This window comes from Ochotona curzoniae, unplaced genomic scaffold (assembly GCF_017591425.1).
Source record: "Ochotona curzoniae isolate NIBS_2020 unplaced genomic scaffold, NIBS_Ocur_1.0 scaffold_1852, whole genome shotgun sequence".
NCBI lineage: Eukaryota > Metazoa > Chordata > Mammalia > Lagomorpha > Ochotonidae > Ochotona > Ochotona curzoniae.
The window spans coordinates 13,856,230-13,879,879 of NW_024467087.1; the positions used below are offsets into that span (position 1 = coordinate 13,856,230).

The 23,650-nt window shown below is 42.0% G+C and overlaps 1 protein-coding gene across 2 annotated transcripts in view; it reads left to right on the plus strand.

The window, feature by feature from the left end:
* Positions 1–8,776: 8,776 nt before the first annotated feature.
* FRMD7 (FERM domain containing 7) overlaps positions 8,777–23,650 on the plus strand; it is a 54,202-nt gene continuing 39,328 nt past the window's right edge. For both annotated transcript variants that reach the window (XM_040999949.1, XM_040999950.1), the window contains exon 1: positions 8,777–9,017. In XM_040999949.1, the coding sequence (XP_040855883.1) occupies positions 8,961–9,017 (57 nt within the window). In that variant the 5' untranslated portion in view covers positions 8,777–8,960. The remainder of the gene's footprint in view (positions 9,018–23,650) is intronic.

Genomic DNA, 23,650 nt, shown 5'->3' on the forward strand with positions numbered 1-23,650 from the left:
GTTCTTCACCCTGAATCTTCTCTATTATGCTATATTCAAGTTCACTGATGCTTCTGCCAGCTCAAATCCACTATTGATCCCCGAAAGTAATTTCTTTACTTTGTTATTTTGCCTTGTATTTTCCAAGCTGTCATGTGATTCTTGAGTATAAATTATTTAAATGATTGATTTATTTGAAGGTGCTGAGCACAGCAGGTGAAGCCATTGCCTGTGATGTCAAAATCTGATATGCAAGCCTGTTTAAGTCCCAGCAGCTCCACTTGTGATCCAGTTTCCTGCAAATGGCCTTGGAAGGCAGCAGAGGACAGCCAAAGTGCCAGGTACTCATGTGGGAAACCCAGAAGAAGCTCCTGCTTGCTGGCTTTGCTCTGGCTGAGCCCTGACTGGTGCAACTACTTGGGGATTGAACACTGCATATAAGATCTTTCTCTTTGTTGCTAATTCTCTCTCTTTCTGTCATTTTTTCAAGTGAATAAATGCATATTCAAATATGTAAAAACATTAAATAAATTTTTAAAATATTTATTTGAATGGCAGATTGATAGTGGGAGGAAAGAAGGAAAAAGAAAGGAGAGGAAGCCGGAGAGGGTGAGGGGTAAAGGGAGAGGAGGAGAGGGCCAGGAGAGGAAGAGAGGAAAAGAGGAGGAGAGGAAGAGGGAGAGGAGATGACGGTCAGGGAGAGGAGGAGAGGGAGCTGGAAAGGAGAAGGAGAGGAGAGGGAGAGCTCCATCAACGAGCAGTCACTATGTTGGTGTTTTATTTGGAAACTGTTTGCCAGGCGTCCTCACTGGGCCTTCCCAGCTAACGAAGCAGGCAGGTAATAGATTGTGTTCAAACATTTGTGCCAGGAAGAAGTTCCTCTCTGCTGATGGATCTAGGTGTGGGCCGGGGGTGGGGAACTTGCAAACTTAGGCTGATTTCCAGTTTTCCTGAGCGTTTGCTCTGTGTCAGGCTTGCTCATAACTCCTGCTGGTGTGAATGCCATCTCCATCAGCCAGGATTACGTGGGTGGTTAAGCTTGCTCCAATCTCTGCCCCTCCAGTGCACATCCTTGCATGAACTCAAGGATCCGTGGGAGACATATCAACACCCTATGCCTACGTCATCTCCAGCAAACATTTCATTACATTTGAGGCTAGAACATTGATTTCTTACTTGCCCTGAAACAAACACAAAACCTCAGGCTTACGAATCCACTGGCACTTCCTGTTCACTTGCCACTGAGTTTGCCGCTTGTGCAGACAATGTTGCCAGGCAACTGAGCCCCTCTTACTGGTTTGCACAGCCTGCTCCAGCCTGGTTTTATTAACCCACTTGCAGAGCTGGGAGATAGTGGGCAGAAGTTATCTCCAGGCAAAAACACCAGATACATGCTGTTCATACAAATCTCAGCACTTTTCCTGAACAAATACCCCCCCATTGGTTTTATGCCTTTGTTTGCATTTCAGAATGCTGAAATGGTTGTGTGAGTGTGTGTGTGTCTTTTTTTCCTGCTACTTTGGATAGCTTTATAGCTGCTTTTTGAGAACGTTTCTCAACCTCCTGTCATGCCAGAATTCACTTCTCTATAACTAATATTTTTGTAAAAGATTATATAATATTTTTGGCCTTGCTAACTTCAATTATTCTTTCCAATAGCTTCCTTGTACATTCCTTAGCAATTTTCTGCACACAATATTTCCATCTGCAAATTGAATCATTTTCTTTCCTCCTTTCTAATTTACATGACTTTGTTTTACTTCCCTTACTGCAAAATTAAGACCTCCTGTACAAAATTCAGTTGGAGGGATAAGATAACATAATCTTTGTTTCTATTTGGTATTAGGTAGAAACAGTTCTGTTTTTTGTTGTTTGTTTTTGTTTTGTTTTGTTTTTTGCTGTTAAGTCTCATGGTACCCTTAGACCTGCTTGTAGATTAGTAATGCTTTTGAACACACAAACGCAATTCTTTGATAAGTGATAAGAGATGATGAACTGGAAAAGTTAAGATGTTGACACTTTAGCATCTAGATCATTTACTAACCAGCTAAATGACCTTGAGCAAGTATCTTCTACTCAGATTCTTCAGATCTAAAATGAGGAAGGGAGGAGGCATTGTAGCATAGCAGATAAAGCTGCTGTATGCCATGCCAGCATCTCATATGGGTACAGGTTTGAATCCTGGCTGCTCCATTTCTGATTGAGCTCCTTGTTAATGCACATGGGAAAGTAACCGAAGATGGCCCAAATGCTTGGCCCCCTGCAATCACACATGGACAATCCAAAAGGTCCTGGTTCCTGGATTTGACTCACCCCAGCAACAACTGGTGACTGTTTGGGGAGTGAACCCGCAGATGGAAAATTCTCTCTCTCTCTGTAACTATGTCTTTCAAATAAATATTTCAGAAACTGGTTACCTCAAGGTGAATGAGTTAGCTTCAGGTTATTTTATTTCCTCTTTTGTGTTTTTGTGTTGGTAAACTTATGAAGTTTCTGCTTTGGGGGGGATATAATTATAAAGAAAGCATTTTTACAGGGGTATAGAAATTGAAAAATTAAATGATCCTTATAGGAAAGATCACTCAACATTCTTGAAATATATGGGGCCTGAAGTCTATTGAATGGCATTCCATGAAGCTGCTTATTCCATTGACATTCCGATCTCTTGCATCATGTATATGATTTCCATGTCTCTTTTATAATAAGCTAATGAATTACATCCACTGTCTCTAAACTTTAGTTTCATTGTTCTGGAATAAATATTCCCAAATAAGATATATAAATGAAAAAAAGAAAGGTCACTTGAGCTATGATTTTCTATTAAGTGTATTATTAAAATAAGATTGACTAACATCTAAGGATATTGGCATTTTAACAAGGAACTCTGAAAATGGACAGACGTTCAAGGGCTTAGGGCACTTGTGATGAGATACCAAGAATCAGGGCCATCATTGCGGTCAGAAGGCTCAACTTCTATTCAAAAACTTACACTACCGATGACTACTGGTGGCTTAGGTAAAAGCAGTTTTGTGATGTTTAATTTTTGTTGTGGTTCTTGAAGTTTATTTCTTTGTACTTGAGGGTGAAATTTGTTGTACTTTTCAAATTCTCCCCAGCTGAGGAGTCTTGGAATTCTTTCTTCACTTTCCTTTTGCTCCTCTCCTGGCCTTCGGCCCAGTGCTCTCTCCCTCTCTCTCTCTCTTTCTCTCTCTCTCCTTCCCTATGTGTGGAAAGACTACAGACAGACGTGCCAGGCTCATATTTCCAAGGGTGAGCTCAACTTTGGATTTTTACTCCAAAGTAGAGTATGAAAATTTCCTTTTGCTCCATTTCCTGTTTGGATTCACAGTCTCTATTTTGCCAGTAAAAACTGAAGGAATAAAGTCTAGATGGAAAAAGAGAAAAACAAGGTAACGCATTTTTTCATTTACCATCTTAAAGTTACATGCAGAAAAAAAAAAGGATTGGAACATATTTAGTTTTTGGATATTTACTTACTCAGTAAAGAATTATTGAATGTATACAGAGAGACTGGCACCGAAATATGATTTTATAAGTCTGTCTCATAGCAGCACTAACAGAATGGTCACCTTACTTTGTACAAGTACTTCCAAAAGCTCATGGAAAACGGAACCAGAGGATAAACTTAGCAAAAGCAAGATGATATGTATCACGCCTGCAGCAGTCTCAGGCATCTTATGTTTATAACTAGGTACAGTCAAGGCGTCGCTTTGAGTGATTGACCGATGCCGTTCAAGCTTGTGTCAATACACTCCATGTTGTTGACACAATGATAAAATCATAAAAGATGCTTCCAAATACATTCCATTGTTAAATGACTACATATAACATGTAAAAAAATTCATAATAAAATACATACCAGTGTGTTCAGCAGCAGTTCCAGAATTACAAGTAGTTCTAAAAGTAAACTAAAAATAAAGGTTAAGTTTATTTTGTGTAAGCAAATTTGAAACCCAAGTATAACTTTTCACATGTATTTCCTGGGAATTCTTGGAAGCCCCTCTTATTTGCAACTTTCAAAGGGTTTCTGAGGCCAAAATAAGCCTTTTAATTTTATTTTCCACAAACTTTTTCAAGTTCCCTCAGCTAGAGCAGGTACTGAAAGCCAAGTTGCTAAAGTGACCTGCTGCAGTTCGCATGGTCAGGAAGGTTGCAAACAGCTGCGTGGCTCAGCAGAGCCCTGCTCCTCCTGCCAGTCTTGCAGGCGCCTCTCCACTTCCACTTGTTGCGGAGCCTGTACTGTGAGCTATCCAAACATTAGCAAAGGTGCGCAAACTTGTCTGTCAGATGACAACCTTTCATTGGTTTAATTTTACTGATCTTTTCATTTAGTTTTTAGATTAAGTTTGTTCAGTAAGGACAAAGAATGGTGCTTTGGGGTCTTGTTACTTAATCTGGTTTAAATGCATGGGTTTAAAAAATTTGTTTCTTGTTTCTGTTTGTTTTGTTTTTAGATTTATTTTGTTGTGGTGTTAGGCAGCTAGTTCAGGGTCACGAGCTTGAAAGCCACCCGTCCCCCACCTACGTTGTCTCTTCTGCCTACCTGTGATGCTCACCTGTCATCACCTGGAGCCTGCGAGGTGGTGATATTATGCTGTTGTGTAACCCCTCTCCTCGAAATCCTCCTGTAAAAGGCCCATGACAGGAAGAGGCTTGCTCTCTTGGCTGCGTGTTTCCATCGCTCTAGTGCTACGACTCTTGGCCTCCCCAGTAGCTGGATGTTCTCTGGTTTCCTGTGGACAGATTCTAGGGACAGGTAGCCCCTGAACATGGCCCCTGTGTGACTCTATTCCTCACCCTCAGGCATCTTATGAACTAAAAACTAAGGCTTCGTTTCTATTAGAAATGCAGGTTTACAGAGAGAAGGGAAGACAGAGAAAAATCTTTCATCTGCTGGTTTACTCTGTAAATGGTGAAAATGGCTGCAATGGCTGGAGCTGAGCCAATCCAAAGCCAGGACCAAGGAGATTCTAACAAGACTACCCATAGGTGCAGTGTCCCTAGGCTTTAGCCCATCTTCTGCTGCCTTCCCAGGCTACAGGCAGGGAGCTGTATGGGGAATGGAACTGCCAAGACATGAATCAGCTTCCACACGGGATCCTGGCATTTGCAGTGAGAGGATTAGCCAATTGCACCGTCATGTGGGGTCCTAAATGTATGTTTTAAAATGTCTCCTTCAATGAGTAAGTTCTCATCCTTGGAGGATGGCTCAACTCCTCAGGTCCTTGCATGCCAGTGGGAGACCCAGAAAAAGCTTTTGGCTCCTGACTTCCTGTCAGTTCAACTCTGGCTATTGCAGCCATTTAGGGAATGAACCAGCAGATGGAAGATCTTCTTCTATGTCTCTCATTCTTTCCATAAATCTTATCTGCCTTTCCAAGAAAAATAATGTTTAAAAAAGCATCATTCAAGAACATTTGTGTTAGTTAATAGAGGACTATTGGAAGCTTTTCCACTAAATCCCACTATTACCATTATTACTCATTAGAAATTTTACTCAACCCAATTAATGTGACAAAAATTAGAAGAAATAAAATCATTTATTTTCACAAAGAATAAAATTATCATAAAGTTAAAAACCCAATGATCAAATGAAGAACTAATATCTAGGAAAATTTAGTATCTTAGATATGAAATTGACATATAAAAACAAATTCCCATCACATACACACAACTGCCAACTAGGAAATATAAAGTCAGAGAAAGTTTTTATTAAAAAAAAAAAGAGCTACCAAGGAGCTGGGTTTGGCCTAGCAGATAAAGAAAGCCGCCATTTGTTATGCTGCTCCCACAGGGGCACTGGTTTCTATCCCAGCTGTTCCACTTCTGATTCATCTCCCTGCCAAATGTGCTTGGGAAATCAGAAGAAGATGGTACAAGTGTTTATGTGTTCAGGCCCATGTGGAAGACTAGAACAAAACTCCTAGTCCCTAGCATTTTTTAAAGATTTCTTTTCTTTTTCTTTTTTCTTTTCTTTTTTTTCTTTCTTTCTTTCTTTTTTTTTTTTTTTGATTGGAAAGACAGATTTGCATAGAGGAGAGACAGAGAAAGATCTTCCATCCGCTGGTTTGCTCCCCAAGTGGTCAGAATGGTCAGAACTGAGCTTATCCTAAGACAGGAGCCAGGAGCTTCTTCCAGCTCTCCCACGTGGGTGCAGGGTCCCAAGGCTCCGAGCTGTCCTCCCCTGTTTTCCCAGGACACATGCAGGGAGCTGGATGGGAAGTGGGGCTGCCAGGACATGAAGCTGCAAGGCGTGCAAGGTGAGGATTTAGTTGCTAGGCTACTGCACTGTGCCCTGTTCTCCAGGTTTGGCTTGTCTCAGCCCTAGGCACTGTGGCTATCTGCAGAGTGACCAAGCAGATGAAAGATTTCTGTCTCTCTTCTTCTCCCTCTCTGTAGCTCTGAGTTTTAAGCAATAAGTAAAGAGCAACCTAATGGATCACATAAGCAGGAGTGAATATTGAAGAAATGCCTTAGCCTATGTTAGGAAAACTTAGAGTTACTTTGGTGTTCATCACTTAAACCCATTCATCAGTGCTAGCATCTCTAAAAATGAAACAACCAGCCATTCGCATCAACTATGAAATATCCTTACCAAAAAGTTTAATGCAAATACCCTCAGACATATATCAGAAATATAGAAAGCGGAACAAATAAAATGATTTCACATGAAAATATGCAGACAAATCCAGAACATTGAACATTCTGTAAGACAATGGCAATTAAAAAAAGAATACCCTGGCTTTAGTCTTCAATAAATTAAAAGCATGAAAAGGATGGAGAGACAGCACTGTAGATTAAACAAAAGCTCAATGGATTTAATAAACAACTGCAATGAGTGGATCCTGCTTCAAACCAATTGACTGTAAATAAGAGGTATTTGAGGCCATTGGAGATCATGAAAGTAATGATTTTGTTTGATATCACAATGGTTTGTGGTAATAGCGGAAAATGCCCACAGTTTTAAAAAAAGTGTGTACTAAACATATTAAGGGAATGAAATGAAGTGATAATTGGAGTTTGACTTAATTAGTTGGGGGGAGAGAGAGACAGAGAGAGCTCTTAACATTTATATGGGCTTACCAGGGCTGCCATAATAAGATACCGCAGACTGAGTGTCTTAAACAATAAAAATGTATTTCTCACAGTTCAGGAGGTCAGAAGTCCAAAAGTAAGGTGCCAACCAGCTTTGTTTCTCTGGAGGCCTCACTCCTTGTCCTCCAGATGGCTGCCTTCTGGCTGTGCCCCCACTGGTATTTCCCTTGGACATTCATCCGCTAAAGTATCTCAGCCTTAACATGTTTTTTTTTTTAAAGAAAACTAGTTAACTTGGAGTAGGACCAACTTTAATGGCCTCATTTTAACTTGAGGATATCTTTAAAGGTCTCATGTTTGAACACAGTTGAATTCTGAATTATTAAATATTAGAGATCCAATATATGAATTCTGAATGATCATGAACTGATGCAAATTTATTCTACTATACAATTTCCTTTTGTATATGTATCCAATGTGTGTTAAGTACAACAACCTTCTAGAGGGAATGTCGTAAAAGTGGACCTGAGGAAATGAAAGATGAGGCTGAAATTTAGTGCAGTGCTTGCATTAAATTAGCAGTGCTATTATAACAGAGTTCCACAGAACAGGTGACTTAAACAACAGAATATTTTCATACTATTCCTAAAGCTGGAACTTTAAGATCAAGGTATTGGCAGAACTAGTTTCTTTGGAGACTTCTCTACTAGGCTTCTAGGTGGCTGTCACCCCCACTCCGTGTTTCCACATGCTCTTTCCCCGTATACGCATGTCTGGGCCCTAATCTCCTCTTGTGGACAAGCCTCATTTCAATTTAATTACTTCTTGATTCCACCTTCAAAATTGTTTTCTCCAAATGCGGTCTGATTTTGAGAGGATGGAGTGGGTAGAATTTTAACATGTGGATTTTATGTAACAAATTCAACCCATAAGAACTCATGGAGGCAAATCTAGAAATAACTGACTGACTAAAGCCTCACTTTTGACTTGCAACTCCACTCTGGAAATTTACCCCATAGCTACTCCTACATATACACATATGAAATGATCAGATGCAGGAAAACATTCATTTCAGCTGGGTTGAGAAACCTGGGATTTAGCCATAGTGTGCACCACGATGCAGCTGTAAAAAAAAAAAAAACAAGGAAGCTCTTGGTACACAGCAGAAGGGAGGTCTCCATGATTTAAGAAGTAAGAAAAGGAAGAGACGCAGCAGTCGCTCCTGTTTGCTTGTATAGTATTTGCATAAGGAATTTCCAAAAGACTAAAAAAGTACAACAAAGCGATTAATAAAATTGATTCCTAAGAGGTGTAACAGAGAGCTAAAGTGGGGAAAGCTGGAGCGGAAGTGGCTCCTACATTCTTTTTCATATGATTCTTACTTCTAAATCATGTAAACTCAAAATGGTTAAAATGAGACAGAGAGACACACAGATACAGACTCAAATCTTCTCAGATCAGCCACAAGATGTCTGGAAACCCGAAGCTAACTCTAATCTTTTCATTTTTGAGAATGGCAATTCTCGGTTAATCAAAGCTTCCTCTAGGATTGTGAAATTGTGCTCTTGTGAAATAAAGACGCTCCTCAAGACTGCAAATACTTCTTTTCTTCTCACTGTCTTTTGAAGAGAGCAATTGAGTTTAAGAGGAGTCGAGTAAGTCCAGTTGGATTTGACATTGACCAGAAAGAAGAGATTGCCCAGATGTTATTGACTGTCGGCTCAGAACAACACAAACACTGTTGGGTGTGCATTGCTTTAAGCAAACAGAAGCGGGCCCTGCTGAGTGCGGGGAGGTCTGGCTGGGGGTGGGGACCCCGAGTGCACCGCATCCAGCAGAGAGTGACATTCTTGGAGAAGGCCCCCTTGCTGTCACAGCACCCACAGCACTCTGATCCTGCTCGCAGCCCAACAGTCTCTCCGAGGATGCTCCACTTGAAAGTGCAGTTTTTGGATGATTCCCAGAAGATTTTTGTGGTTGATGTAAGTGGAAATCACATTGCTATTATTCTTTTATTATTTATTCTATAATGGTCATTTGTGAGACAGCCCATTAGTCAGCAATGTTATGTCTTCTTTAGGACTGAACGAAGGACGACTGTGGTTTTTAGCTTTTGAAAAGAAATCTGTATTTAATATCACAGTGCGGCTCATGTTTTCCCATTAATCTTTCTTCTGTACCAGGTTCTCTTTTCTCAAGAGAAGACAAAACAAACTTAAGAGATAATGCTAAATATTTGTGAAATAGCAAAGCAACAAGAAGTTCTCTTGCCCGACCAGATAGCATTGTGCTTGGAGACAATGCTGTGAGAGTCTTGCCTCATGAGCATTTGTGGGGAGAAAATCGTGGCTGTGAGAGAAAGAACAGGGGAAAGTGCTCTGGCTTTTTTTTTTTTTCTGCAGAAAACCTATGGGTTCTGAGCAGGCAGAATTAGGCGTTTGTAATGAGAACTTCAGGAAGTAATGACAAGCACGAAAGAAAAATAAGATAAAAGACAATTTAGTTTGATTTAGTACTTATAGTTCAAGGTTCTCAATATAATTCCTGGCTACAAGATGATTGCATACAATTATACCTCATCTCTTCAAGAAAGAACAAATGCATTAAGTACATCATTTGCTGTTCGTGTTCCAGCCTCTTAAGATATGTACATTTGGATGTCAGGATTTACATGTGCACATTTTGAAATGTTCTTCATTTTTCTTGGAACCCCTGAATGTTATTCGCTTGGATGTTTACATTAGTTACTACAAAGAACAAAGAGTTTGTTTTCTCAAAATTCATGCTAAATGTTGCTCGTTTTGATCAAAAAAAAAAAAAAAAAACCTGACAAGTTCTGTAGCCCAGCAGTGATCTTGCTTGGGTGTGTGGGTAGCCCAGTTTTCAAACAACTATTTCATTTTCTTTTGAATCATGTGCTTTGGGGTTATGACTTCATGGCTTCAGCTGCTGTTTTGCTGTCTATTCCTGTCATTTCTCTCTCTCTTTCTCTCTCTCTGTGTATATGTGCACGCAAAAGGCATTTCTAGGTCCACAGACCTGAATGATTTGTTTTTGCAGCAAATAGCTTCCATTAGAGGTATGAGGCATTTCCTATTCTTTCTTGGAACTATCTTTAAGGCATGGAAAATGTCTTTTGAGTAGTTTATCCATTTGCAAGCTGGCGGTGTACGCTCCTAATTCTCCACTACCTGAATTAGTGAGCTGGGTATTCAAAAGACACTGCTTTAGGCTAAATTTTTAATAGATATTTCAAGCATCTCAAAGAGAAGCCTTTGAACAGAAGTGACAGAAGAGTTTTCTGAATCTGCGGTTCCAATTCAGATCCAATTCAAATGGGGGAGGGGCGTGGGCAGGGAAGCACAGTACCGTAGCCTCGCAACATTCATCTTCTCAAGAGCCAGTTCTAGCACCTGGAAGCCAGCACACTTTGGCTTCCAGTCAGATTGTTTCTTTTCAGCTGCAACACATTGTGTTCCTAGGAAGGATAATGAGGGAGATTTGATACCCAGCAATTCGAGTGTCAAAGTGTCTGCTCTCTTTTGCTCGGTGGAAGGCTGCTCTGTAAGTACCAATCCTGCTGTTAGTGAGCATGCGGCAATAGCATTGGCTACAGCCCCTCAAAGGACAGCCAATGCTCCATGAGTCAGCATCCACTCATCCAATGGTATCTTCTTTCCCGAACAGTAGATGACTGATGATGGTGGTGGTGGCGATGGGTGTGATGACAATGATGCCAGTAGTGAGTTGCCCATGGATAGCATTACTTGAAAAAAAATATGTACAAATACAGTTCCACATCCATTGCTTCATTTGTTCCTCCATTCTGCCCGGTGAGTGAAGGCAGGGAAAACATCTTTTCTCACCTGTGAATTATGTAATATGGGGACAAGTGTTTGGCACAATGGTAACATGCCACTTAGGACACCTGCCTTCCATATCATGGAGTGTGTGGGTGTAAGTACTGACTTGGCTGCTGATTCCACTTTCCTGCTAATGTAAACCCTAGGAGGCAGCAGATCATGGGCTAAGTACTTGGATCTCTGCCAGTCACATGGGAGATCCAGATTGAATCCCAGGCTCCTGCCTTCAGCCTGGACCCATAAGCAGTGAACCAGCAGAGGGAAGTGTGCGCATGCTCTCGCTCTCTCTTTCTCAGGTGATTTAAAAATAATAATAATAATAATAATAATAATAAATGGAGGCTCAGGGAGCTTAAGTGATTTTCACAGAAGTACATAGCTTGCGAATGTAAAACTGGAACTTCTAATCCAGAATTCTCTCCAATTTTCCACATCTACTCGGATCTAAAAAGTTCATATGTCAGCAGCCTTCCATCACTGAAATATTGCTTATAATTTTTATTTTATGTTGTCCTCAGAGGGCGTTGATTTTAGAACACAGTGAACTTTTGACAACTGCTGTAAACTAGTTAGTGCAGCCTTCTTTTCCTTGCCCATTTATGAGGACCCACACAGCCAAGAGGTTTGTAAAGGTCTGGGAGATCATAGCATTAGCATTCCCACTGATTAAAAGCATGTCCTCTTATCCTAGTACCAACATCTTAGACAAGACGAAGAAATGTGCAGAACAATAATGAAGAAAACTCATTAGTCACTGAATGCTCCAGAGGCATGGGTCATCCCCCAGGGAGGGCTGGCCTTTTAGATGAAATTCAAGGGAACAATTGATTACATCATGAAAAAATTGCCGACTTTTGGGAATCAGTGCTGATTTTACAGAAAATGCAATGGTAGAAATATAAGATACCCAGAACCCTTATTCCACAGCCCTCCTCTCCACTGGAGCCATTGTCTGAGTGAATTAGCCAGAATCCAAGATTTAGCTCCACCCTACAGATTCAGAAGAGCTGAGTGTAAAGATGACACAATTCGATGCTACTGTCACCATTTATAGGGAGGCCAGAGACAAGGGCATCCTCTCACCACTTACATTGGAAGGCAAATGACACCAGAAGATTCCAAGAGACAGGAATTATACGGGTTAATCCCCATGTGTGACAGCTTGATGACACAGTTCCTTTCATCAATGCTGAGAACATTTGCTCATTCATTCACTTAGTTGCCAGTTATTTTTTATTATTGAAGACCCAGCATGTTTCAGACCCATTGCATGGCACAACAGGTAAGGCTCTTGAGCAAAATCATGCTTTGTTTTGAATAGTCTAGCTGAGTACTACCCACTTTGGCAGTGCTGATTCATTTTTTCTCGCTTTATATTTTCTGAGCCATCACTGGGATTGTCCTACTCTGTCCAACTTGTTAATATCTTTGAGTTAAATTGCTGGGAAGGGTCACTGACCTCAGGGCATCCTTTTTTTAAAGGTTTCTTCTTATTTGTGCTCTGGGGTCCTATGTATCGATTTTAACAGTGAATGCTCTAATGATATCTAATAATAATTACTGATTAATAGTAATAATTAATCAATCTTCTCTGTGAATTTTCTAGTGTATCTGGTGAGTATCAGATAGATATGGATTGCTGGAATATGCCTAATAAAGAATGATACAAGGAACAAAGTGAATTTGGCGAAAACATCATCTCGCTTTAAGCCCTCATATTTACTTCCTGAGACGAATCACCGTCAAACATCACCACCATTCTGAGTGCTGCTTTTATCAGGGGCAGCATGTCCTTACACAATCAAGAAGGGCACTCTGCAGTAGTGACGGGAGTGTGTGGGCAAAACAGAAGCAGCGTAAGGCAATGATCTGAAAATTAGTATCAGATTTTAGTGTAAATTTAGGTTTTGTCTCAGGAGATGAAACCAAAGCTTTGTGTAATAGGAAAAAAAAAAAGGAAAGATAAAGCCAAAACCAATATTTATTTCCTGAGATCTTAAAAAGAGACAAGCTCTCCTGCTCAGCTCTGGGTGCTTCCAGCGCACACGCACATCAGTAACAGCAATGTCACCGTCACTGGAAAAAGTGTCATTGGAAGGCAGTCATTTTTGAAGTCTGAGCTGTTTTCCGTTATAGCAGCTCCAGCACTGTCACTGACAAAGCTCTTTGTGGTATCCCCTCGCCTGGTGTGTTTCTGTCTTGAAAGCTGTTTCTGAATTTGCAAAATTACTTTTTACTGTGATGGCCTTTGGAGACAGAGTTAAAACAGGAGCTTAAAATATTTTTTACTCAACTGCTGTATGTATGATTGCACTGGCTTGTCCTAGCTAGGTAACAAGTACCAGTGAGAGAATATAGTGATGTAGTGCGTCAGCTCACCTGAATTCCATCATAAAGTACACAAGGCTTTATTCCTTAAAGAGTCAGATGGGAGGCAGGGCCAGGGCTGAATACTGTTCAAGCAAAATAGGGAATCAAAGAATTGTCAAGTGATTTTTTTTTTAACATTTACCCTTGGGATGGTTGTCCAGAAGTTAGGTTTTCAATTGAAAATGATGAGAGACCTTTCGCAGTTTGGTTAATAGTGAAATAGACGAACTTCTACTTCTCCCCATCCACTTTCATTAAAAAAAAAAAACCTCCAATGAGGCAGAATTTCTGTAACAAAAATGCCTCTGATTTGAGAGCTATAAAATCTGTACCGCTTTTACTGTGTAATCTTGGGCCAGTCACTTACTCTCTTAGCTCCCTGAGTTGTTATTAGGAGCAATATAAATGAGGTAATGTATATTTGGAGTCTAGTAAATTGGGATAAATTGACTTTGCCACTGTCACAGCTGTGAGGACTCAGGCAAATCACTCAGTTCTTTCAACTCCAATAATGCAGACTTGGGGTGTCAGGAACAACTTCCTAAAAAATAGTCCATTGAAGTTGTCCAGTAGGTGCTAAAAATTTGTCCAAACGTACTAGGAATTTGCATTATAGTGTGGGGGAAGTATAGTGATTTGTACAAACAGAAGAGTGAAGGCTGATGTACAAAAGAGAGTGTGTCCTTTCATGGAACCGTGAGAGAATCAATAGGGGTAAATAGTGCAATGTTAGAAAGAAAACAGGCAGTGGCTGGAAATCAAGGCTAAGAACCAGCAGCAGCTCAAGATTTCAGGCAACACACGAGGAATATTCAACAAGTGCATGGAAAACACATGTCATAAAAACCTATGCATGAACTGGAAAAAGTTTCACAGCAAAATGAACTTCAATGCTTAATTCCAGTTTCTGGCATGGTATTTTTAAGTACCCTGCCTATTCTACATATGAGAGAGTGTGCACTTTATCCTAAAAGTGTTGGTAACCCTGAAGAGTATTCAATAACTCAATGTAGTGACATTATACATTATTTACTTCTGGCATTCATTCACTCAACCAATATTTAGGGGAATATATGTCTTGAGTTGTTGAAGAATCCAGGTAGAATCTAGACTGTAAATGGCGAACTTCGGTGAGTTCTTTCATGGGCTTAGTACAAAAATAAGAAGCCAGGAAACAAGTTCAAGTGTAAAAGATTCTTTCTTTTTTGAGGTGTTTTCTTTTTTTTCCTGATGATGACCATAGGCAGGGGAGTGGGCTGATAAACAAGTGTCTTGAATGGGAGTATTGAAGTGACTATCTTGTCCTGTTCGGGGAGCGCAGCCTGTAACCTCCCACTCCCTAGGTCTGGGCAGAGAAGCAGAAGGGAAACTCTCGGGCCTTGGTTGTCTTGGCAACTCCAAGGTCTTGCTTTGCACAGCCAGCCTATCTAGCAGGTGCAGACAGTGAACTGTGTGATGGGGTTCAAGAATTGGGTACCCCTTCTCTCTTCCAAGGCTCTGGTCCTGATCTCATACACAATAGTATCAAATTTAGTGGCTCCAACAGTAAATGGACAAACTACATTATAAGACATACTAGCATACGTCAGGTTCATGAAAAGCAGAATTTAGATCAGTAATTTGGTGCAAGAAATGTTGAAATCTGCACTTGCTGGGCCTTTAATTAGGGATTATGATAATTCTGGGCATGGATTTCAACTTTTGTATACCAAAAAGAAATTTATTCTTCATTCCAGCTTCCCACAAGCCTCAGTATTCCAGCTGATAGAGCTTTGAGTTAAGCTAACGGTGGAGCCCATTTAGTTAATGGTGAACATAGGAGGTGCTAGAGAGGTGAAATTCCTAGATACATTGCGGCTCCCATTTGAACAAGAGACATGAATAAAAATGAAGTACATAACTTTCAAGTTTCTTACTTGAATGGTTCTGTTCGCTGAGATGTAAAACAAAAGCAGAGCAGCAAGTTGAGTGGGGAGGAAGGGGCAAGGATCAGTTTCATGTTGGCTTTGTGCATGGACTTAGAGAAAAGGAACGCATCTAGAGCTACACAGCCTGAATTCCACTCAGAGCTCCTACAGTTTTAAGGTATTCAGGTATGGGGCTTCAAGGGGGAAAGTTCATTTTTCCAGCCTGGTTCCTATCTCTAAAATGAGGCTAACCACTATTCTATGAAAAGTACAAAATTTAAAAAATTTTACAAGGATAATTGTATCACTTGCCTTGTGAAGTCTTTGGGAAGAGAAATGAGGGAGCAGCACAAGGTTGCAGCCTCAAGTCACATGGGTGAGTGTCAGCAGCCCTCTCTCATTCTCACAACCTCTTGTTTTCCTTTACCCTTCACACACCAACAAAGGACAGCCTTCTGTCAGTTTGGAGTTTCTTTTGCCAGAGCTTGATGCTGCAAACCACCTCTGGTCACCAGAGCTGGGTTCCCCCAGGGTCTGTTCTTTGGGAGAGGACTTTTAGAGTTGATTTACCCCCACTTTCTACCCTGGTTGACCTGTGCTTAGTCATCACCCCTAGGGGATTTGCTCTTTCCCCTGGAGTCATTAATCCTGGGAGGGCCCAGAACAACTGTCTAGAGTTACCTAAAATGACGTAGAGCTTCCTCGAAGGAAGCAGTTGGAAAGAGCCAAGCCCTTTTGTATTTGACTATATTCTAAATTACTCTCTGGTCAGTCAGTAGTATTAACAACATTGCTGGATAATTATCATTGATGCATTTCTTATCAGGCTAGGTTCCAGAAATCTTTTAGATGTATATTCTCATTCACACCAATCAAATGATTGTCACTGTGTAGGGTAGTTACATAACTTCTCTAGCTCCAGCTTTACCACCTGTAAAATGAGGGTAGCAGGAGATGCCCCGCATCTCTCTGGTGTTTTCTCATTTGTGAAACAGGAATATATAAGGCAACCTATTCCACAGTCATGATGAAGGTGAAGCGAATTCCCATATGTAAAACACACTGAGTGGTGGCAGTAAGTGCTACATGTTTGCTACCCTGACACCTCATGAAATTGGCTCAAATTCTAAATGATGAACAGACACCCTGATACTTAAATCGTATGTCTAAGCAGCAGCATTGCAAGATGGTGATGTCTGAAATATTTGTATCTCTGTATTTTAGAGTCATGGAAACTGGGACATAGAGAGGTTGACTTATCCAAGTTCATATTTCAGTTTAAGTTAGTGGATGGCTGAGATTCGATACCCATCCAGTAACGCCTCAAACTGCTTGGCTACTGATGCAGGTAACAGGATGCTTCTGTGCCACATCACAGAGCCTGGGTTCAGTCCTGGGTCACGCTCCTGACTTGAGCCTAGCTTGCTACTGATGCCCATCCTCGGAAGCAATGATGAAAGCTGAAGTCAATCAGCTCCGGCCGTCCACAGGGGAGGCCTAGACTGAGTTCCTGGCTCCTGACTTTGGCGAGACCCAGGTTTGGCTATTGTCAGCATTTGGGAAATGAACTAGAGGCTGGGAGTGCTCGCTTTCTCTGTTTCCATCATCCAATCAATCAACATTTGTTAAAAATCCTAGCTGGTTGTCGGTTAGGTGGTTTGGTTTTGGCTGGAGTGCAGTTGCTGTGATGTGCAGCAAAGATTTTTGGTTTTCCAGGACTTCGTGGTATGTTCTCTTGTCCTAGATAGCCTGCCTCACAGTCGGTGCTCAGTGCTTGCAGATATATTGACGACAGGCTGACCAGATCAGCTCACCCCTACCCCAGGTCAAACAGTTCATCCTCAAATCATGACCCAGCCTCCATCTAGCCAGCGTTGGCTGCCCACACCCCCACCCCACCCTACCCTCCCGTGGTTCCCCGGGAATGTCTTTATTTACACTGAGTTGGTTCTGTCCCTCATATGCCTAAGGCGTGTTGATTCTTTTCAAAAACTGAGCTGAAAAAGAAAGTCCTTGTGCTTTGCCTGGCCCCAGGCCAGGCTGAGTACTGGCCAAGTGTGGTTTGGGCAGCCTGGCCCACACCTCCAGGGCCCCACGTCTTTTGCTGTCACCTGGCTCTGCCAGGCAGCTTTACTGCTGGAACTCAGAGGGGAGGTCTGCTGGGCAGCCTTCCTACTCCCACTCCTGTCCCGGCCTGCTTTCTCTCCCCACCCCCACAGCTCAAAGGAGGAGGGAACAGGGAAGCCAAGAACACCATTAGGAGGTGCTGGGGGAGGGAGCTGGGGAACTGGCTTTGGAACTAGGTGGGTGCCTGGTGGGTGTTTGCTCAAGTCTGCACTTGTGGGAATCTCTGGGATGAGTTTCAGTTAGTTGGGACCTTGCCACCCCTTCACCTTACATCCTAGTGTTGCAAGGTTTGTTGAAGCTCCTTGCCCTGCAGTCAGAGCTCTGCTTCTCTCCCAGTGAAACTTGCAACAGGCAGGAATCATTCTGTAAGGCTTTCTCTATTTTTGAAAGGTCAGCTACACTGTATTTGCATTGCTTGATCTATAAAACGTGCGTGCGTGCATGCACACATACACACACACACACACACACACACACACACCGATGTGATTAGCCTTAATTTGTGTTTTGATTATCTGAAAGGCAGAATTACAGAGCAAGGCAGAAAGAGAGAGATCTTTCATCCACTGGTTCACTCCCCAAATGGACGCAACAACGAGGGACCTATCAGGCCTCTTCCGGGTCTCCTATATGGTTGCAGGGTCCCAAAGACTTGGCCTATCTTCTGTTGCTTTTTCCAGGTCAGGTAGTGGAGCAGTCAGATCTCAAACTGGCTCCAATACTGAATGTGGATGCGCTGGTGTCTAAGACAAGGAAATTGTCAATTTGCATCTAAAAGCCCAAAGTTTTCAAACTGACTGAACCCCAGGTCTTGGAGTCAGAAGCATATGGCCTGAGGAGCAGAGCTATCTGCAAGGTAGTTGGATTGGCTCAGCCATTTCCTCAAAGGGCTTGGAGGCTGCCAACTTGCAGCTGGCTTTTGTGAGAAAGCAGGTGCCACAAAGTTGCTTTGGGCCAGACTGTCAGAGTTGGAAACTCGTTGGGTGAGACCAATTCCACAGCTGCGTGCTCCACCCTTAAGAGGTCAGCTGCACAGGGTAGGTGGCGCACAATTGGCCAATAAGGGGCTGGTGGTGAAAGGCATCCCTGGGAAGATGTGCCTAGGGCTGCAGTGCTCGGGGAGAATGGAAGGTGACTGGAGCTCAACAGGAGGGGACTGCGCTTTGGAGGGGTGGCGGACTGTGGAATGTTCTGAGAGATCTCTTGTCTGGATCTAAACACAGCTGCTGTGCGAAAGCTACAATTATACCCCCACAGACTGACGTCAACTCCCCTTTCTTTATCCCCTTTGCTGCTCTTTTCCCATTTCCTCCTTCTCTTCTGAGTCCAAGGTGTGAGGCCAGAAAAAGCGGAGGTCTGTGTGGGCGAGCTGACCCCAGGCCCTGGAAACACTTAGGCACAGCGCCTCACTACTAATCATGGGGCTTAGCTCTCTTCCACAAGAAGTCCTTTGTCCTCTGAGATGCCTTATATGATGCTAAAGTTTATCTTTCCACAGACTTGAAGGTCCGGCAGGACTTCTTAACTCCGAATGTTTGAAGTGATTGCCGGGGCTCTGTTACAAAGTTACTATCAATTGCCCTGGGATCCAGGAAGTATAGTTCACTGCCCTAAGCAAGCTCGGGGAATTTGCACTTAGTATTACTTCATACCTGCCGTAATTAATAAGCTTGTGAAATAGGCGTGATTATCCTCCCCTCCGTCATCACTCATTTTGCAAGTTCACATGAGTCCCCTCACTGCTTCCATGTGCTGCATTAGCTATGCAGGATGCAGAGATAGTAGAAGCACGCAGCCCACCCTCCCGGAGCGCCTAAGGCTAGTGGAAGGGCAGGAAACGCAGACAGATGTGTGCACTACTGTAGCAGGATGTGCAAGGGCTCTTCTCAAAGTTCACTGAAATGCATATTATGACAAAACAGTGAAATTTCAACAGTCTTTCACACCACAAAACACCCCCTTTAAGTTGCATTTTCCATGAACTTTTTTCAAGTACCCCCAATATAAAAATGGCAGGGGCCCGAAACATGGCTATAAACGGTTTCTGTGTGTCATGCCAGCCTCCCATATGAGCACAGGTTCAAGTCCTGACTGCTCCCCTTCTGATCCAGCTCCCTGCTAGTGGGCTGGGAAAGCAGCAGAGGATGTCTCAAGTTCATGGGCTGCTGCATCCACGTGGGAGACTCAGAAGAAGATCCTGGCTTTGGATCAGTTCAGTTCCAGCTGTTGTGGCCACTTGGAGAGTGAAGGATCAGATGGAAGATCTTTTTCTCTCTGTCTCTTCTTCTCTGTAAAACTGCCATTCCAATAAAAATAAATACATCTTTTTTAAAAAGTTAGTTACTTGGTGCAGAATGACTTCAAAATCTAGGCATCTGGGCCCAGCATGGTAGCCTAGTGGCTAAAGCCCTCACCATGCATCCACTGGGATCCTATATGGTGATGGTTCGTGCCCCAGCTGCTCTACTTCCCATCCAGCTTGCTGCTTGTGGCCTGGGAAAGTAGTCAAGGACGGCCCAAAGCCTTGGGACCCTATAGCCATGTGGGAGACCCGGAAGAAGCTCCTGCATTCTGCCTTAGGACCAACCCAGATCTACCTATTGTGGCCGCTTGGGGACTGAACCAGCATATGGAAGATCTTTCTCTGTGTATCTCCTTCTCTGTAAATCTGACTTTCCAATAAAAATAAACCTTAAAAAATCCAGATATCAAAGAATTCTTCGAAAACGTTTATGGAAATGATATTGTGAAAAAATGCATGAACTTCATTTTTTTTATTTGCTCATTTTATGTATTTAAAGCAGCAGAGACAGAGAGGGATCGCTTGCTTTCTTATTCGTTCCCCAAATGCCTGAAACATTCAAGGACGGATGAGGCCAAAGCCAGTAGCCTAGAGCTCCATCCGGGTTCCCCATGTGGGTGGCAGGGACCCAACAATTGCAGTTCACCCCCTGTTGCCATCTGGGGTACACACTAGCAGGAAGCTGGCATCAGAACTGGGACTCAGATCCAGGACTTAGATATTCCATGAGGGCATTCAATGTGACATATCATTCACTGTGCCAAAAGCCCACACCTGGGCACCAATCACACCTTTACATTTTACTTTTTTTTTTTTTAAGAATGTTGCAAATACACTGAATCCAGAGTCCCAAATCTCCCTTGTAACCCATTCCTCCAGGATTCTGATCCTTAGGTTGGGTTCATAAAATCCTTTCATTGTTTTAACAACAAAAAGGCAAACCTTGAAGAAATGAAAATAAAAATAAAAATATGAAGACCCATGAGATGTAGCAAAAACAGTATTGAAAGGGATATTTATACCATTAGGTGTTCACAAAAAAATGGAAGTATCTCAAATAAATGATCTAACAATAGATCTCAGATGAATAGGAGGCAAGAAATAACATTCTTTTTCATTTCTTCAGCTATGCAATGGTCATTCAGTAGCATGTTACTTAACTTCATGTTATAAATTTTCTATTTTTCTTCCTGTTGTTGGTTTTGATTTATGGCTTTTCATTTAAGTGAATATATAGTAGCTGTGTAACAGAGACTATTCTATCTAGATGTGGGAATACAATGCAGTATGTATTTCTACTTCCAAATCAAAGATGGACTTCCAATGAAACTGTTACATAGATCTTGACAATAGGATGCTGGACTTTCTGCCATTGTCCATACCTACAGTGTCAGGATTCATTTAAATAGCAGAATATTGAACTTATGACTCTTGGTGAAGGACTATACTATTGTAATAATATAGGGGAAATCAGTGGAGAGGGGATTTTCAGCTGTGGAAATCCCAGGGTCTATGGAACTGTATCATAAAGTAATAAAATAAATAAAAAGAAACCAGTCACCCATAAAAAAAGAAAGAAAAAAGCAATTCTGGTTATGAATCCTTCTCATACTTTGTATTGACATTTTACGGCTTAATGAACACTTGATGCAAAACTTTCATCAAACATTTTCATATTTACTAAATGTCATAAGCCAAAATATGACAGCCAACAGTGTACTGGGAGTGAGCACAAGAACTTTGATTTCCAAAAAAACGCATTCTGAGGAAATGGTTAAAGTGTTGTGTAAAGATACAGGCATGCATTTTTTACTTACGATGTGTCTTTATCTTAGTGTCATTTGCAACAGCTGAAAAGAGAACGCTTGCATGTATAACAAGGTGGTTTCCTATATAGTAACGCTTAGCTTGACAGTATAATAGTATTTTCTTAAAAGGCAATCATCAAAAATACTGTTTTTAAAACACTGAGTTATTTGGAAGGCAAAGCTACAGAGGGAGAGGGAAAGAATGGGAGAGAGAGTGTGTGCATGTGTGAGAGAGACAGAAACACTTCCATCTACTGGTTTACTTTTCAAATGCTTGCAACAGCAAGATCTTGGACAAGCTGAAGGCAGGGGCCAGGAACTCCACCCTGGTTTCCCAAATAGGTGGAGAGGCCCAAATAATTCAGCCATCTTCTGCTGCTGTGTCAGGTGCATTAGCAGGGAGAGAAGGCAAAAGCAGAGTATTCAGAACTTGAACTGGTGCTCTCAGATGGCATGCCAATGATGCAAGCACTGCCTTAACCCATTGTGCTAGCATTAACCCACTATGCCACAGTGCTAGACCCTTGTCCTTCCGGATTTTGTGCTCTGGTGCCTCCTTTGCACCACCACTGTTTGCCTTTAGGTGATTATTCAGTCAAATAATGGTGACTTCAAGATCAGCACTAAGATAATACAACTGTCAGTCTGATTATTGAGATGGCCACAGTCATCACTAAAGGGAAGTTGGGGGCGGTGATGCACACAGCATGGATATGCTGGGCAAAAGGAGGGTTTAGATCTGGGTCATGATGAAGTGGGACGGAGCAAGATTTTATCACACTACTCAGAACAGCACACAGTACAGAATCCTTTATTTCTGCAAATTTTCTTCCATATTTTCAAACCCCGGTTGGTGGCAGGTAACTGAAACTGAAGAGAGTGAAATTGTAGATGAAGGAGGACTACTTCTTTGATATCCTCAGTAGAGTAGGAATTAACAATATTCCCATGTGATGGGTAAACTAGGAAGACAGGTGCAAGAACTTGCCCAAAGCCAAAAGCCAAGTGGGAGAGTCAGATTTTAATGGGGCAGTCTGCATTAAGAGCTTGTATGTGTGACCATTTTATCCACCCTCTGGCCAGGGCATATGTATCCAGACCCACCATGTTGGAGTTACCATTATATTTTCATTTTAAATAGCTTTTGAGGGCCAGGCGTGGTAATCCAGCAGCTGGAGTATTTGCCTTGTATGCACCAGGATCCCATATGGCCACAGGTTCTAATCCTGGTGATGCTGCTTCCCATCTAGCTCCCTGCTTGTGGCCTGGGAAAGCAATCAAGGACAGCCCAAAGCCTTGGGACCCTGCACTTGTGTGGGAGACCCAGAAGAAGCTCCTAGCTCCTGGCTTCAGACCAGCTCAGCTCCAGCTGTTGCGGTCACTTAGGGAGTGAACCAGCAGATGGAAGATCTTTGCCTCTGTCTCTCCTCCTCTCTGTAAATCCAATAAAAATAAAATAAATCATAAAAAATAGATTTTGAGTATTGGGAATAGTGGTATAGAATACAAGGTCAGAAGTTGGTTGGAAAACTGGCTTAGGAGAAGCAGGACGTGCAAGAGCTCTTAGGGAGCTTTCGTGGGACAAATGGACTAACTCAGAGAAATGGACAAAGCTAGACAGGTGGCCTCAAAATCATATGAAGTGAAAAACTAAGACCATTCTTGGAACTCACTGAGCGGCATTAAGAGTTCAAAATGGCTCTAAATTCTGTTAATTCTACAAAGGTGAGAAATTTGTTGAACAATCAGTGCTTAACATAAAACATAATTGATGCCCGATAAATATATGTTGAATCAGTGAAATGGTGAATTCTGTCAACAGCCAATCCCAGCTTCAATGAATCAGCTGATAAAGCATGAGCTGATAAAATAGTCTAGGGCATCAAATCTTAGGAGGGATGTGGCATGAACACTTCGTGTGTTTTAGTAACAAGTGTACCCTGAGTTAGCCATGCACATGTGTGAAACTGTGTCTTCATAGCAAGCCCTCACTGACTGTTGGAAATGGAGTTGCCGGAAATGAAAAATGTTCTGCCTCAGGTCCCACCAAGGGCAACAGAGGCGCGGTAATCTCTACTCCCAATAACTGACGGAACTCCTTGAACCTCCCTGTTGATGTTGTCATGAACACGTTCACCTGGACACATGAAGACTCAGGAGTGAATCAGCAAATGTGTTCATAACACCTCAGAGAACTTGAAAAACTTCATAGAAAATCAGAATTAGAAAAAAAAAACA